The 17,768-nt window shown below is 47.8% G+C and overlaps 1 protein-coding gene across 1 annotated transcript in view; it reads left to right on the top strand.

Moving 5' to 3' along the window:
- Positions 1-17,768, top strand: part of LOC149367108 (phospholipid-transporting ATPase ABCA3-like) — a 96,465-nt gene that overhangs the window by 13,491 nt on the left and 65,206 nt on the right. Inside the window, exons 6-14 of the mRNA XM_089554179.1 lie at positions 546-734; positions 3,895-4,076; positions 4,449-4,574; positions 6,144-6,261; positions 8,338-8,492; positions 9,394-9,549; positions 11,473-11,732; positions 15,941-16,043; positions 16,750-16,859. Coding sequence (XP_089410305.1) covers positions 546-734; positions 3,895-4,076; positions 4,449-4,574; positions 6,144-6,261; positions 8,338-8,492; positions 9,394-9,549; positions 11,473-11,732; positions 15,941-16,043; positions 16,750-16,859 — 1,399 coding nt within the window. The remainder of the gene's footprint in view (positions 1-545; positions 735-3,894; positions 4,077-4,448; positions 4,575-6,143; positions 6,262-8,337; positions 8,493-9,393; positions 9,550-11,472; positions 11,733-15,940; positions 16,044-16,749; positions 16,860-17,768) is intronic.

Below are 17,768 nucleotides of genomic sequence, written 5' to 3'. Positions count from 1 at the left end.
GGCTGCTCGAATGTTGGCTCCATATGCATCCTTACTTGACGCGTCTGTCGCGCGCGTGCAGCCGGAAATAAACGCAGAACGTTAAACGTGCAATGCGGACTTTCAGAATGGGGTGACCCTGTCGGTTAGGGGCATAGGGGAATTGTGGAGCGCCAGTGCAGAGGCGAAAGACATTAGGGAGTTATAGAATAGGGGAACAGTAACGATTATATGGGATAGCAGGGCGTCATTACGCATGCGCAGAACAATAACACCCCTCAGGTTACTGTCGTGAGCATACGCACTTCCACCCCGCTATTCCGCTATCTTCCGTGCTGCGCAGGGCGCCCTGATATTCCAGTATGCCATCATCATCAGCCCGACTACGCCCACTGCAGGGCGAAGGCCTCTCCAATTAACTCTGTCCTTCGCCAGGGTTAATTGCCGTGCCTTGTCGGTTATGGAGCAATTCCATAACCGAAAAGGTCACCCTATTCTAAATGTCTCTAATCTCTGAAAACTCGCCGGCCGCGCCGTTCCCTTTCCTCCTTTCCATTCTGGAACAGCCGGCGTGGCGTTTGCGGCAGCCGTCTTCTACTGGTTCGCGCTAGGCCTGTTCCCGTACGGGCTGCAACAAAATCTGTTCGGCCTCGGCTACTACCTGATCCCGAGGCCCTCCAAGCTGGTCTCGGCGCTGAGCCCCATCATGTACCTGCACTGGTGCCTTCGTGCCATTGAGCGCTTCGAGAAGTACGGTGAGGGGCAGCAAGCAGAGCCTCTGCACACGACTCAGCGCCGTTGCGTGCTAGTGAACGACTTTCGTCCGTTACCGGCACCGGAGTACTGGGAGCCCGCGCGCGGCCATTGCACGTACGCAAATCGCCTTGACGTCGCCAGATGGCGCCAGGTACCCGGCAGTTGCGCGCGCGCCTGCAACATCGGGACCAATCAGCGCGTGCTCACCGCCGGTGGGTGGGCTACCCGTACCCCGGTAACGGTAGCGGTAACACGGTAAACGATATGCTAAATAAAGGTGTTTATTGAGTGTTTACCCTAACTTAACAGTACCCTCGCAAATGTCATAGCATTATACTCGGCGACTTTTCTTGGCAATGTAGGGAAGGGGTGGAGCTGCTGTAACTGTGTTATTTCGCCTGACTTTTTGGCCGCATGATGGTGCGCCTGGCCGCCTCTCTCTTCGCGGAACTGGAGTCTCTGGATTAGTCTCCAGTGACTCTGCACGGCACCTTTACTCCGTCACTAAGGAGCTGGCGCCATCTATAGGTTATTTGTATAACCATACGTGCCTAGCAAATTTGTTGTAATCAAGAAAGCTGTTTTTTCCCTTGACTTTCAGTATTGAAAGTTCGTAGTTGTGTTCTAAATATGCCCAAAATAACGAGTACTGGCAATACGCTATGTTTTAAGAGAAAACGAATATTGCAGCGGAGATGATATTCCGCTGCGTGGGAAGTGAGGGCGTGTTTCGGCTCTGCAGCTTCCGCTCCATTGCCAGAAAAAGTTGTCCTGGAGTACAGTATGGTCAACATCGTCGTTGCTGGAGATCGTTTCCGGTGGTTTCTGCAGTGTCTCCCGTAGGAGCATGCCTGGTGAATCGATGTAGGCCCAATCAGGAGTGCTGAAATGGGAATAGAACGGAACTGTATGATTCAGCCTTCACTTCACGTGATGAAGTATTAGTGTCTTTATTCATGTATTTAATACAGTAAACATTGTACGTGACTGGGCTCGGTGGGTGAAAAGAGAGGGCAAATGCAGATAAAAAAAGTAAAGTACTATTCTGCGACAAAAGGCTAAATATTACCACCGATTGCCATGATACGAAAGTACGAAGACATGAATGAAACTTTCTATGTAAAATATGGCGTAATTGAACTTGAATGATGGGGACGAATATACCTCGACACTTAACACGAAAGCAGTAGATGTATGACGCTGTTCGAGAGACTTAGTACTATAAGCTCATTAATCCAAATGATGAGAAAACTTTCTTCATGGCTCATGTGCACTTCTCTAGCATTTGAGACAGGTTCAGTAGCGTCGCCATGTTAGCCGTCTAAATTTACTGGCCAGAGCAAACATCCTGATATGTTCGAGCGTAAGGTAAACATTTTAAGTTATATTGCTTCCTGCCACTCTAGACTTCGCCCCTATGTGGTCTGGAACATGCATTTAAACTATCAATGCAGAGCTCAGTCACGATCCCTGCTAGTTAGAGTAGTATAGCAGTATAAAACTTTATTCCGCAAAATGGGACGGGGTTTCGGGGTTTGGGTCTTGAGCAGCAGGTGGTGTTCCTAGGTACAGGATCCCATTGGTTCTTGCTGCCTCCTCGGCCCGCTCAACCAGCGCAAGCTGATGTTGCGGGTCGGAGCTGGACAGAAGCTCCTCCCACTGCTCGACTGACGGGTTTGTAATTCTGGGCTCTATCGGGCTCGCCCGACAGCCCCATGTGGAGTGTAGAGGGTGGCTATCTCTCCGCACCACACGCATTCTGGAGTGTATTGCGTAGGTCAAATCTTACTGTATATGTAGCGACTTGGGTATGAGTTTGTAGCCGTCTCCATGTAGTTGCCTGATGTCTTGTGAGTGTCTTGTGGGGAAGCGGGTATTTACGGCGTCCTAACTTCCAAAACAAGGTGAGCTCTCCGTAGCTGTTCGGAGTAGTGTTGGTTTCCCCCTTGTCGTGTAGACTTTTCTTAGTACAGATAAAGAAAACGATCTGTCGAAGGAAGGTTCTTTGAGAGGGATTGTAGAGAGCATGTGTGATGGGAAATATCTCAGGCTGCCTTCAGGGATTCCGAGCACTGGAAGTAGGAAATGTAACCACGCTCATTGCAAAAGCCAGTGAAATTTGTCATATTGTAGACCCCTTTGAACCGGACAGGCGTACCAGAATGTTTCTTCTGGCTAACGTACGCGATGCATCGTTGGACATACGACATAGATTAATGGAACGTAGTACCGGGCCAAATTTGGGAAGCGTTTCGTATATAGGTGAATCGACTCGAGACAGAAAATCCTAACTGGCGAACTGGTTTAAGCAACAATTTCCAGTTGACTCCCGTTGGTTTCCAGCCGAGTTCCAGTTGGAGTCAACTGGGAGCCAACGGGGAGCTAAATGGGAACCAACTGGACTCAAATGGAAATTGTGCCTTAAACAAGCTTGAATACTTAGGGTTTTCGCCTGGGAGGCCTCCGTCATACCCTTGGCGCCATTAGTAATGCTCGACTAAACAGCACACTCTCCAAAAAGGCGTACATGACATGGCGGCTGCACGCGACTGAACTTTCACTAATCCCCTCATTTTGAAGTTACAAAAAGTAGTTTACGAAGCACAGTGCTTGCGTGCTCAGTAACTCCTTTAGCAAAATCGTGATCTGAGCTAGTTGGTACATCTTCACAACTTCACCAGCGCTGCGACGAGGAACAAAGACAGTCCCTGTCCTTCCTTCTCTGGCTTTGTTCCTCGTCGCAGCGCTGGTGAAGTTGTGAGTCAGTAATTCCTGTTCTTGATTCACCACTCTGTCAGCCAGCTGGAGGGAGAGGAGGAAAAATAAGCGAGGTAGGCACCACAATGAAAGGGAATTGGTATACTATTCGGGGTTGGCATGGGTGAAGGGCCAGTTGTAGCAAGCAGGTAAGGTAACGTAATTGATGAAATAGGGTTTAGATGGGATAGCTGAGTTGTTAGCCGACGAAGATGTAGAAAAAAAAAACTAAGGCGTGTGCTTAAAGGATCCTGTGACTTTCGCTGTGCTTGTTCCTACGCTTCAGGAACCCTTCTCAAATGACTGTTCGCTCCCAAGTTCAAAGCTTTCTACTAATCATGGCAAACAGAAGGTCCGTGTGAGTCACTAGTCGGCTTTTATATGAAAATAACTACACTGCAGAGGTGAGCCTGACGTGGAGGAACGCCTTCGACAGCGCCACCACGTTGGACAACGTGAGCGTGGGTGAGCTGAGCCTGCTCAGCCTCTGCGCCGCTCTCGTCATGGTCGGCCTCATCTGGTACCTGGACAACGTGGTTCCATGGGGATACGGCGTCCCGAAGCCGTTCTACTTCATCTTCTCGGTACGCGCGTGAGAATTTCGAAATGCCACCATGGTGACCCACTGTGCCAGCGTGCAGCGCCCATTAACTTTTGCTGCCGACTGGCACTGGACTTGAATATGGCAGTGAGGATTTGTGCTTTTCCGTTTTGTTCTTCTCTCTGCTTTTTTTCTTGGTTTCATGTGGCTTTTGTTATTTCCCTTTTCGTTTGTTCCAGCTGATGGTTTATTTCATGTGTCGAACGACATCTGTATTTTGTACCGGCAGTTTTTGTATCATTCTTTGCCTTCGAGCTGAGTTAAGAGTACTGCAGTGTGTGTGCCAGTGTAGCTGAATGAATAACGTGATAAGCCCACACTGCCCTTGACTGTGACGTCAACCTTGTTCCCGCAGGGCGAGTACTGGTCGCCGTACAGGAAGTGGAACATCCGAAATGTGCCCTACATCCAGGACCCGAGGTATTTTGAACCAGACCCTAGGAAAAACGAGCCGGTCATCCACCTGTTGGACGTGTGCGCGGTGAGTTCTGAGGAGGGCACAGGGCGGCCGTCTGGAATAGTCGGGTTATTTATAGTCCATAACCAGGAGTCGTGGACGAGAGCAAGTTTTCAGCGTGGAGTTGTTTATGAACGCATTTTTTTTTCGCATACGGTAGGATTGCACGGTAACATCAATACATCTTCATATCCCCCCTCGGGACGTTTGTAATTTTCTGCCAGCTATTGTGAAAATGCACCCGTTGAAGTTTTAACTACTCCATGCGAGCGCATGGCAAAAAATTAATCCAGAGATTTCGCTATGCATCCAAAGGTTGCACCAATCACATCGATATGTTCGTAACAGTATCTTACATTGTCCCACAGTTGCCTTAAAAATACAAGCAGTGGGCAGAGAGTCGTGTAGACAAAGCGAAAGAAACCCTGCCAACATGAGAGCCTTTTCAGTTCCCTCATGTAATGCCCCATACCAGGGGCCTTTGAGGTATCAAATAAAAAAAAACAAGTGATGTCCAAGAAACCTCGACTTGTTTGTTGCAAAGGTATGTGCATTAAAGCAACAGAATCCTCCAACCAAGACGGGTGGCCAAAGAAAAGGCTAGAAAATGGAATTGCGGGTTTCAACCAGACCACGGCGGCCGCGTTTCGATGGAGGCGAAACGCAAGAGGCGCCCGTGTGCTGTGCGATGTCAGTGCACGTTAAAGATCCCCAGGCGGTCGAAATTATTCCGGAGACCTCCACTACGGCACCTCTTTCTCTCTTTCTTCTTTGACTCCCACCTTCCTCCCTTCCCTTGAGGCACTGTTCGGTTGTCCCAGTTACTGCGCCATTTCCTTTCCTCAACAACCAATTTTCAATTTTACAACACAGAGCATTATGAAGGAGAGAAACAACTTTATTGAAACACCAGTCAGTGAACGGTAGGAGAGAAGTCCGTCTCCTCGTAACCGTTGGCCGGAATCCCTTACGGCACAGCAGCAGCAAGGGCCTGACCGATGATGTCCTGCTGGAAGTTAGGGTCTGGGCTGCAGAGCAAAGCCTCCCAGCATTCTAGAGTGCGTGACCTATCGTACGTAGTCGGACATGTCCACACCGTGTGGACCAAAGTTGCCACGAGACATTCATATCGCGGCTGAGATGACGAAGAGGAAACTAACGGATGTAGGTGGGAGGATTAGATTTTAAAGTTCTGTGCGCGTACAGTGGACCCAGCTGGTGCTGGGCGGGTTAAGTAACTGGATGTAATAAGGGAGTAATTACTCATTGACGCCCGCCCAAGCGCAGCCAACGATAAGCGAGATGACACTCATTTGACCATTAACTGGATGTAAGTGGGAGACACATTTGTCATGGAGAGGTAGTATTTTGCCTGATGATGATGATTATAGTGTCTTTTTACGAGCACAATAGGCATTGAAACTCTCTTGGACATCCTGCGGATGTTCAGGATGTCTGCAGGACGTCCACTGGAGGTTCAGGATGTATGCAGGACGTCCGAGGGAGGTTCAGTGGCCATCGGGAAGTAGCGCTCTCTGAAAAATTTGACGCCTCTCGTTGCGAGTTGCTTACGCCAAGCGATCCTCTGTGCAGAGCGGGAAAGGTGGGGGCGATGTCAAGAATGTCAGCCTGACCATCTACAACAAGCAGATCACGGTGATCCTGGGGCCGCAAGGCTGCGGACACTCTACCATCCTCGATATAATAACTGGTACGTCCCACGCTGTCTTCCGTTCGAATTCATCTCGGAACGTCTCAGAGATGCCACAGAGCTAGGACTCCGTTTAAATCACCGCATTAACGCGAAATCATTCCCTGTACGATTTTATGCATGTTAACTCTGGTAATGAGTTTCTTTTTTTATTTAAATGCGTAAAAATGAACGCATAAATGCCCTTTGATTCCGAGCACCCTCCAATATTTCTAAGGCGCTCATTAAAAAACAATGCATAAATTTTACGTTAACGCCATATAGCTAGATTTGCACAGACTGACAGCGACAAACTTTTGTTGAATTTTAGAGGCGGAATGATCCTGCCCACATTACTGTTCCTGCTCAATCACATGATATTCGTAGTTGCGCGAATAAATATCCGTGCGATGATGGCAGTTGCGGTGAGTTGGCTATCAAAGAATTGCAATGCTGTATTTTCTTTAGACCTTCATAATCCTTGCGACGTGAACGTGACTATAGCCAACGCAACCATCTACTTGAGATATTAGTTTAACTCTTGCTATAACTTCGGATGGTATTTCTGTGATTTTGTCGCTATAAGTATGAGGCTATGTTGGCCTACAGTCGTCAAGAGCCAGCAGTCAGCGACATTGCTATAACTCTTGGTGGCCTTACCACGCACTACTCGCGGAAATTACCTCCTGAACTACCATTGGGAGTGTTTGCGATAAAAGGCATTTAATATCCTGGCCATTTCAAAGAGGATTCACCATTTAATCGTTTTCTAAACTTCTGTGCGCTTAAGATCAATTCTGCTCGTAATGTGACGGTGGGCCAATTAACCCTTCATATCCGTGAATACTGCCGCGGATCTTTGTACTGTTTGTTCTTCCTTCAAAGCTGCCCGCACACGGCTTTATCGCTTTGTTTGTGATGAAAGACGCGACCAGGTTTATCTCGATTGATGGCATCCGGGCGGAGCCGATTCTACGTTGTTCCAGAATGTTCGATTAACTTTACGCGCTTTATATCGAAAGTTCGTATCAGCTTTAATGTGAGCACGGCCCAGAGCGGAGGGCATTCTGTTCGACGACCGCCGAGCACGCTTGTTGCTTTCGCCGCCGCAGTCATTCAGTTCACTGTGGGCATAGGTCAGCTCAATAAACAGTTTTTTTTTGGAAGACTTCTTTCGCTGTCTTCACTGCCTAAACTGCCGTCAACACTACGTGGCAATATATAGTGACTGAAGAAATTTGGGTGACTTCATATATGTTCAGCCGCCGCGGTGGCTCAGCGGTTATGGTGCTCGGCTGCTGACCCGAAAGACGCGGGTTCGATCCTGGCCGCGGCGGCTGGAATTTCTTTGGAGGAGAAATTCTAGAGGCCCGTGTACTGTGCGATGTCAGTGCACGTTAAAGAACCCCAGGTGGTCGAAATTTCCGGAGCCCTCCACTACGGCGTCTCTCATAGCCTTGGTCGCTTTGGGACGTTAAACCCCATAAACCAAACCAATCATATATGTTCATTATTCACAACAGCGCAGCAAACACGAACAAGAGGGAGACTAGGCAAAACAAGTGCTATCTTAGTGCTATCTTTCACCCTGGCACCACAGAACTCCAAAATTCATCTTTCATTTCACCGAACACAAACAAAAAAGGGCATAATATTGGCGACAAAAATCAATATTCATTACAAAAATTTTCAGACTATAGACTGTCCATAGACGTTTGTCTATAAAGTCTGTAGACATTCTATAGACAGATTCTATAGACTAGTCTATAGAGAACACAAATCCTATAGATAGTTTATAGAAAATCTATAGTTATGGCCATACACTTTTAATAGCCTTTTGTCTATAGAAAGTCTATAGACTATGAATAGGCGAAAGTAAATATCTGTACGAAATGTAAGAGCGTCTATAGAAGTCTATAGAAAATCCATAGACCATTTTTATAAGGTATAAACGTGTATCGCGTGGCTTAGAAAGCCCGCTCTCCAGGCATCCTGGTCTAATTTGTGATGTGCTTAAACACCAGGCTCCTTGTAACTCACCACACTGCCTTCAACCGTTATTACTCTCGTATTTGCCCCGCGTTCATCCGGACACAGGTATGCAGCTGCCGACAAGCGGCGAAGCGTACGTCTGCAACTACGACGCCACCGGCATGTCGGGCCGAACGTGGGACTACTTCAGCGTCTGTCCGGACGAGAGCGAGCTCTTCGATGACCTCACCGTCGAGGAACACCTGCTCTTCTTTTCCGCCGTGAGTAGTCCTGTTGTTGCCCTACGGCAGGTCATATTGCCTTAAATTTGGGGTATGAGCTCAGTTCAAGTTCAAGTTAAGTGTATTCTTTGCTCAAGTACATAGGAGAGGAAAAATGATGTCGCAGTCTGGCTTACAGGCTGAAAAAAAGGCTTGAAGAGCTTCTTTCCCAATCAGCACAGGTAATCGGTAATGAAAAACTCAATTAACCGTCGGCCCTCAGTCCCCAGCGGCTGCGGAGCAACTGACCAAGGCGGCGGTCAGATCTGTGACGCAGCGGAGGGTACTAAGAATCTCTGGCTCCGGACAGGCCGCCATTGGAAACTACAAAGAGGGTTCAGCTTAAGGACAACGCAGCGAGCTACGGAAAGAAAAATGATAGGTGCAGTGTTAAGACATCGGAAGCGGGCGGAGTGTGTGAGGGAACAAACGCGGGTTAATGACATCCGAGTCGAAATCAAGAGGAAGAAGTGGGCTTGGGCAGGGCATGTGATGCGAGGGCAAGATAACCGCTGGTCCTTAAGGGTAACGGAGTGGGTTCCAAGGGAAGGCAAGCGTAGCAGGGGGCGGCAGAAAGTTAGGTGAGGGGATGAGATTAGGAAGTTTACGGGAATACGGTGGCCGCAACTGGCGAAGGACAGGGTTAATTGGAGAGATATGGGAGAGGCCTTTGCGCTGCAGTAGGTGTAGTCAGACTGATGATGATGATGAGTGGCAAATGTCGGTCCTACAAAAGTCCACAGTGAAACGCATATTCCCAATATTGGGCCAATTGCTTGTGCTGATTGGGTCCTAGTGCAGAAAAGAACAGAAAGGCTTGAAAGTCACGAATAAAGTTAACGTATAAATTATTTCTCGGTTTAATCTGTGCATCAGCTGTTTTCTCCCTGGGCACACGCAGCTTCGCCAAGCGGCTTGGAGCGACGCTGAGCAGCTGGCCAGCGTGATGCTCCGGACAATGAATATGGAACAGCACAAGGACACCCTGGTGTCTCAGCTGTCGCATCGCCTGCAGCGTGTCCTGTGTGTGGCCATCGCCACGTGCGGGGCGCAGCAGGTGCGTGTTTCTTCTGCGCCGCGCAATCTCGAGCGAAGTGCCTTTGCTTTTCAGGGACAGTTAGGTTGGGCTGGAATTTGTTAAATGACTGACGTCAGCAGAGACAGCGTGAAATACAGGTCACCTGAAATACAGGTCAAGTGCCACCTGCGCTGAAAAGAGGATGCAAAGCACATAAACGAAATGAGGATAGCTTAGTGGTCAGTTTAGACACTCGAAACCCTTTGCTGCAGTCGAAGCATGAACTAACATCAACACAAGGTCTATAAAAAAACAGAGGTTTCAGCTGCAGTTGGTCGCAACAAAAATTATAGGCGATTGCGCTGTTATGACTCCTTCACGTCATGACCACTCTCCTCTATGACTCCGAGACGAGAGAGAGAGAGAGAGAGAGAGAGAGAGTGTGTGTGTGTGTGTGTGTGTGTGTGTGTGTGTGTGTGTGTGTGTGTGTGTGTGTGTGTGTGTGTGTGTGTGTGTGTGTGTGTGTGTGTGTGTGTGTGTGTGTGTGTGTGTGTGTGTGTGTGTGTGTGTGACATTTAGGACAACGGTACAGGCTGCGGTTTGTACCTTTGAGCGGCTGCCAATTTCACTTTAGCGCGTTCTTATCGTGTTGCTACTGTCTTGCTGATAGAGGGGACCTGCCATTAATGTTTACCATAACGCCGTTACCATGTGCTGTCAACTGTGGCAACGTGGTTGGGCTGATTAATGCTAATTTAGTGTTGTCGTCCAGCAGTATGACTTGCACCTTGCTTTATGAGGACCTCTGTCAGTCGCTGCAATTCGCCTACCAAATTACTTTATCATCAAGAGTAGAAGGAAGGTTTCCGTTGCATTCCGCATTAAATTGAATGCCGAATGTTTCCACTAGTTCTCTTATTAAGGGTGTGATAGTGTAGCAGTTCGCAACATATAGTAAGTAGCGTTTCTTAAGAACTAGTCCCAGCGGCGCCAGGTATAGTCAGAGGGCCACACCCTGTACGTGTACGTGCCCGGTTATCCATGCTGGCATCCGCGCTACGCCGGGAGTAGGAAGCTTCCATAGACACCGTTGTCCTGCTATTCTAGACGTCAGCGCCAATTCTTCCCCATAGAGGCCGGAGGAAAGCCAACTAGCGCGTCGTATCGTTGTCATGGCAACGGTATCCAGCAGAAAAAGAACATGCCTGTGTGGTATTCGAACCATCATCATCATCAGCTTGACTATGCCCACTGCAGGGCAAAGGCCTCTCCCACGTCTCTCCAATTAACCCTGTCCATTGCCAGTGGCGGCCACCGTATCCCCGCAAACTTCTTAATCTCATCCGCCCACCTAACTTTCTGCCGCCCCTTGCTACATTTGCCTTCTCTTGGAATGAAACCGCGATTACATTGCCTTCGCATTACATGCCCTGCCCAAGCCCCTTTCTTCTTGATTTCAACTCGGATGTCATTAACCCGCGTTTGTTCCCTCGCCCACTCCGCCTGCTTCCGATATCTTAACGTTACACCTATCATTTTCCTTTCCATAGCTCGCTGCGTTGTCCTTAACTTCAGCTGAACCCTATTTGTTAGCCTCCACGTTTCTGCCCCATAGGTGAGTACCGGTAAGATAGAGCTGTTGCATACTTTTCTCTTGAAGGATATTGGTTGGATATTGGAGGGATATTGGATTCTAACCACTACCTGCAAAAAGAGAGCACCTGCGTTTTCCGGTGCCTCAGATAATTCGAGCAGCTCAGCGGTCTTGCATGCACAAGAATTATTAATTTTTTGCGATCAGTTCTCCTTCGGTTACCACCGTGTCTCAAGTATTTCAAACCGAAACTACCTAAAGTTTCGTATACCCCTGGGTATACACTGGGATCGCTGTCCGTGCCGAGCATCGCAAACTGCGGAAGCAATTGCGACGCACGACTGCTGACTCCTGTGTGTCCATCGCAGACTGCCCTGCTGATATTCGACGAGCCGACGAGGCTGATGGACCCCAAGTGCCGCCACGAGGTGTGGGAGGTGCTGGCGCGGGTGAGCCGCCGCAGCAGCGTGCTGGTCACCACGCAGAGCATCGAGGAGGCCGAGGTGCTCGCCGACCGGCTCATCATCATGCGGGACGGGCGCCTGGTGTGCGCCGGGTCGCCCACCTGGCTCAAGACCAAGTTCGACTCGGGATTCTTCCTCCGCTTCACCAAGCTGGCCAACTTCAGGTGTGGGGGGGCACTTCATTGGTCGCCTGATATAGCTTCGTGGTGAATGGCTATACCATACAAGCATATACAGGGTGTTTCACCCAAGATTTTACACAATTTTCAGGATATTTCAGCATATTTCAGGGTATTGTACCAGTTACGTGCACTGGAGAGGTCGCTTTGTCTGCAAGCTTCTCGAAAGCGCATGCATTATGGCGCGATGTAGCCTAAATTTGTTGGGCCACAGCGCTGAGGGTAGCCGCGTTTTCGAAATTCTAAAAACTAATATGGATATTGCTTACGGTGAGCTACACGCCTCTCAATAATTGAGGAACCTAAAAGTAATAGTTAAAAAGATAACTATTAAATATTGCTTAACCAGCCAGCTAATTAGCACGTCTTAGCTCTGTTATGATGTACCTCACCCCTCTCAATGCTATGCCAAAAAAACGATCTTCTAACTCAGAACGCGTGTTTTTTTTTTTAAATAGTGTAAAGTGTTCAGTGAAACACCCTGTAACACCTGACTGATCAAGTGACTGAATTCGTAATACGTTGATGGAGGAAGGAAGGGACAGATTATTCGTCCGTCTACGCTCATATCCACCAGTCGGTTCACCTAGACACCCAGGCGTCCATCCGCACGCCGGCTGAATGACGACCCAGTGATCGGCCTCTGAATAAGTCACTCGACAAACAGTATACGTCCCGCCCGCTCTGTCTGGCTTGGGCTAGCTAGGCCACTAAACCGCTAGTATCCTGAGCAGAGAACTTATACTTTCCTAACTTTTTATTTTTTATTTTGCAACACTGACAGACGTTGGTTGGTTTGGTTTGGTTTATGGGGTTTAACGTCCCAAAGCGACTGAGGCTATGAGACGCCGTAGTGGAGGGCTCCGGAAATTTCGACCACCTGGGGTTCTTTAACGTGCACTGACATCACACAGTACACGGGCCTCTAAAATTTTTCCTCGAAAGAAATTCAGCCGCCGCGGCCGGGATCGAACCCGCGTCTTTTGGGTCAGCAGCCGAGCACCATAACCACTGAGCCACCGCGGCGGCAGACGTTGGTTGGGTACATAGACTTTGTGGTTAGTGAAGAATCGCAAAGCGAACAATGGGACATAAAGCAGACACAAATACTTTATTCTTAGTACTTCAAATACCTGGCGTATGGTATACTTCAACAAAATAAAAAATCAGAATACCAAATGTTTTATTGTTACCTCAAGGGTTTGCATTGAATTTTTTTTATGAAGGAAGGACCCCAGAACTCAACATAGCACTTCGTGAGGGCTCCTTAAAGGGACTATGCAACGAATTAAAAGTCACTTGTAAATGTTTTCAGTGCTTAGAAATAATGCTAAGAAGCATTCATACCAAGTATGAGTCTTCGCAACTGAGCCGGCAATTTATTATGAATTTTCAAAAACCGTGTTTTTTTAAATTTGCGGGCCGATTGGTGTCCTCGTAGTGACCGATTTTGAAACTAAAACCGTGAAATTAGACGTCACTAGTCCCGTGACGTCGGCAGGCCACCACACGCTGTCATTCGCTCCAGCCACGGCAGCCACGACGCCACGGGCACACTTCCGATAGGCGCGAAAATCGTCTGCTCGTGCCGCCGCGCGAACCCCTCGGGCAAGCAAGCGCATATGGTTTCAATTTACCTCTGCCGCCTCTTTCTGTCGAGAGTACCGGAGCCACTCCGCAGTGTATTTTTCGTCCGCCCGAGGCGACGAGAGACCGGAGAGACGCTGCCGACGCTGAGTTCACTGTACTGCTGCTACTGGGCGGCTGGGTGCGACAACCGGAAGTCGCAAACCGAACGTCAGCGAATGACGTAATCATGGGCGGAGCCCAGTCCCGGAGCTGTTTTCTTTATTTTTTTATGGTGCCCCGTGTACGAGTTGAGGGGGGAGAGGAGGAGCGTAATTTTGAATCGTTTATATCTTCGTTTTTATTGATGCTAGCGCAAAAATTCTTGCTCTGGGGTGACGAGTTATGGAATGGCTATGTCTCGTCTGGTTTACGTAATTTCAATTAATTTATTGCATAGTCCCTTTACACAAAGTTAGACATCAGAGAGGATCCTCAAAGATAAAAAACTAGTACAAAAAAGAGCAAACAAGAACTAAACACAATAAAAGAGCAAGAAATGCACACAATTGATTATAGTTTCTTATTATACGTAGAGTTAAATGGTCTAAGAAAAATTTCAAAAACCAAATCGCCCAAATGTGTCCACTTCACATTTCTACGGAGTCAAGGCAAGCATGTTTAAAGATGCCAGGAAATTACGCTTATGCTTTACGTCATACTGGTACTTATTCTGTTTACGGTCGCTGCTATGTTCCACAAGCGTTTGAACCTAAGTGTTACAACATAGTGGTTGGTTAAATTGATTATTAATGACAGCTTTTGTTTTTCTTCGGTAATCTAATCATTTTTACGGGGATAGGATAGTTATTTAGTATTGATACGTTTTCTGCTTTAACTGTCTTCTGTTCGTATGCCCGTGATATAGTTAATATGCGGACTAGTTGGAAAAGTGATCCACAAAGCTGTGTAGTCTTTGAGAAAGTTGTAATACGAACGGCTCGTTCAGTTGGGCGCTTAAAGGCTCCAAATACGTTTTACCAATACTGCCTCATGTCTCTAGGCAATAGCGCAACGGACTGTGAAGAAGTGCGAAATATAGTATGCGCAAGATCTAAGGACCAAATCATTCGGTGCCCGTTCTAAAGCATCGTTGCCATAAGTTACATTAGAGTAAATATTATCAATTTCTTTTTTTCCCTCTGCACATCCGGTTCGAGTAAAGATACTTGCACTGGGAGACAGTATGAAAACGGGCCATTCATCATCATCATCAGCCCGACTACGCCCACTGCAGTGCTAAAGCCTCTCCCATGTTTCTCCCATTAACCCTGTCCTTTGCCAGTTGCGGCCGCCATCATCATCATCATCAGCCCGACTAAGTCCACTGTAGGGCAAAGGCTCATCCCATGTCTCTCCAATCTAGTTCACTATACAATTAACCCTTTTTTGCCAGTTGCGGCCACCGTATCCCAGCAGACTTCTTAATCTCATCCGCCCACCTAACTTCCTGCCGTCCCCTGCTACGTTTGCCTTCTCTTGGAATCCACTCCGTTACCCTTAAGGACCAGCGGTTATCTTGCCTTCGCATTACATGCCCTGACCAAGCCCATTTCTTCCTCTTGATTTCGACTAGGATGTCATTAAACCGTGTTTGTTCCCTCACCCACTCCGCCCTCTTCCGATCTCTTAACGTTACACCTGTCATTTTTCTTTCCATAGCTTGCTGCGTTGTCGCTGCTTTGCCATTCAGGGTTAATGCTAAGTGGTCACAACATAAGTTCTATCATCTTGACCGAAACATGGTGCACTTCGCTTTCGCGGTGTTAAGAGTCCGGCGATTTTGCCCAAACCACTGCGAAACAACCCCGAGATTGTTTTTTTTTCAGTGTGCAGTTCCTCTATGGTATCCCCCATGAAATATTGCTCAGTGTCATGGGCGCGTTTAGGTTCAGAATAGCTCAGCATTAACGGCAAATTATTGATATACGACGAAAAATGGAGTGGCCCAAGCATGGAACCTTGCGGCATGCCGAGTGTGGCAATTTGTGGCATTGAAACACAGCTCTTAATACCGCGTTGTCTCCGCCCTGAAATGTAATTCTTGATTGCATCATAAAGTTTGCTTTTAAAAGATGAAGTTTCTACTTTCTCTAGTAGTATTATGTGGTCACCCATCCCAGCAAACCACAAACCTCTCAGAGACGTCTAGCTGGACGTCTTTGAGAGGTCTGTGGTTTGCTGGGATGCTAAAAGCTTCTGATATGTTTGCGTACTGCTAAGCCTAGTTAGTTACGTAAAACACCATTTACTAGTTCCATTAGAAAAAGAAGTGATGCATACATAGATCTTTAAGGTCTGCAGCCATGCTGACGGGGACAGAAATTGTCGTTCTTAACTTTCTGTATCCTCTTGGAAAGTACTTTTTCAAGCGCTTTATTCATTTCATTTACTACCGATATCGGCTTGTGGTCGGATAGTGGGGATCGCTCACCGTCTCTAACGACAGGTACAACATTTACTTTAAGTTCATCAGTATAAACTCCACCTGCTAGTGAATCATTAGAAATGTGCAAAATATGAGTCCTTAATCGGTCGATAATGTTTTTCGCACTTTGCTATCGCAGGGAGCGCGACGTCAAAAAAGTCGTCCAGTACCACATGGGAGCAGTTGAGCCCAAGCGTGTGACCAAACTGGAGATGGTATTCAACCTGAGCGACTCTCTCCAGGTAAGGCTCGACTTCGTTCCATTACTTTGGCCACATTCTCGTCAGAGTCCTACTAAGTCAAGTACGCCGTTAATTGCATTAGCGAGTTACTTACAGAAAGCTGACACTGGAGACAAGCAACTCGGCATCAAGCGCTCAGCATGTACGAAAAGAATCGACGTAATTCGGGGTTCACAGCTTGAAGCGACGTGATCGCTTATTGATAAGTTATTACTACGCTTATGTGAAAGAGTACCCGGCGCTAGCTGGTTGTCTGTGAGAAGCCTCCGAGAACGCAGAAATGACTTGTATACTTATGACCACGAGTGGGGTTCGAACCCATGGCGGCATGAACAGATCAGCTTCGCTAGCTGCAGCTTTAGACCAGTTAGCCATCTGCGGAACCTTCTGACCCGTGTGATACTGCTAGCCCGTCGCGCTGTGCTTTGCCAACCGTCTTCATCAATATTCATCCGGTTCCAAAATGAAACGGCGGGAGATTTGAACTACAGCAGCAGGGCCAACAAAACTTAAAACGTCAGTTATGTGAATAAAATGAATTCAGTTAGTGAGCAAGAAGCGCTCACGAAACATAAGCTACTATGCTAACGCATTTCTTATGCTTTAATCTCACAGATCAGCCGCGAACTTTTTTTGTCGGTATGTCGTAAGGTAAGGAAAATGACCATGTTTGTGTGGGGTAATCGGTGCGTTGTGAACCGTGCAGTACGCGCCCCGCATGGCCAGGATGCTGCACTACCTGGAGAAGAGGCGCATCGTGCTCGGCATCGCATTCATGAGCCTCACCTCGTGCACGATGGAGGACGTGTACATAAGGTGCGTGTGGGATTCCGTCTGTTACAGCGCTAGCGCTAGGTCCGAAGTGGTGGCTCTGTGGTTATGTTGCTTGAATGCAGACTCGAAGGATGCGGGTTCGATCCCGGCCGTGGCGGTCGTTTTCGATGGAGGCGAAATGCTAGCGGGCCGTGCACTGTGCGATGTCAGTGCACATTAAAGAACCCTAGGTGGTGAAAACTTCTGGAGCTCTCCACTACGGCGTCCTTGAGTCTCTTTGAGACATTAAAGCCCAAAAACCTACACCTATTACAGCTCTAGCTGTTAAAGCCGTTGTTCCGTCCTCCTTGTCGTAGTCGCTGGAAGTCCTCTCTTACAAAAACGGTCTATGAACTTTCTGTACACTTCTTATGGAATCCTCTACTCGTTTCTCATAGACATTTCCTTTTCTCTATTCTTAGTCTATGACTCTCTGTATACACAAGTCTACTTTAAGTGTATGGCCAGGTATTTATAGATTTCCTAGACTGTCCATAGGATTTGCATTGTGTACGGACTAGTCTGCAAAAAAATTACGAGCAACTTTAGCGGCTAAAGTGGTGAAAGGCGAAAGCCTGAGTGCTGCATTCTGCTACGCGATTGTTCACTTCACATTTTGTTGGTGCATTAATTAACTGCCAATTAATGACGCTTAAGCTTCGCCTTTAGGAGTGGAACGCGACAGCGTGTTGTAGCGCTTCCAGGGAGTCCACGGAACGCCACCACCCGTTCGGCGCGATGCCTTGCCCTTTGAACGCAACGCTTTTTGAGGAAAGGAAATGGGGCTGTAATTCTCTGTCGTCTCGGTGGACACCTGAGCCGCACGGTACAGGAAGGGAGGAAGTGTGAGTGAAAGAAGAAAGAGGGGCAAAATTAAAATTGGTAAATTGGTTTTTGAGGAAAGGAAATGGC

This window comes from Amblyomma mixtum, chromosome 1, assembly GCF_055824585.1.
Source record: "Amblyomma mixtum isolate Tamu chromosome 1, ASM5582458v1, whole genome shotgun sequence".
NCBI classification, from domain to species: domain Eukaryota; kingdom Metazoa; phylum Arthropoda; class Arachnida; order Ixodida; family Ixodidae; genus Amblyomma; species Amblyomma mixtum.
The sequence above is the reverse complement of the archived record's forward strand: the minus strand, read 5'-3'. Positions and strand labels throughout refer to the sequence as shown.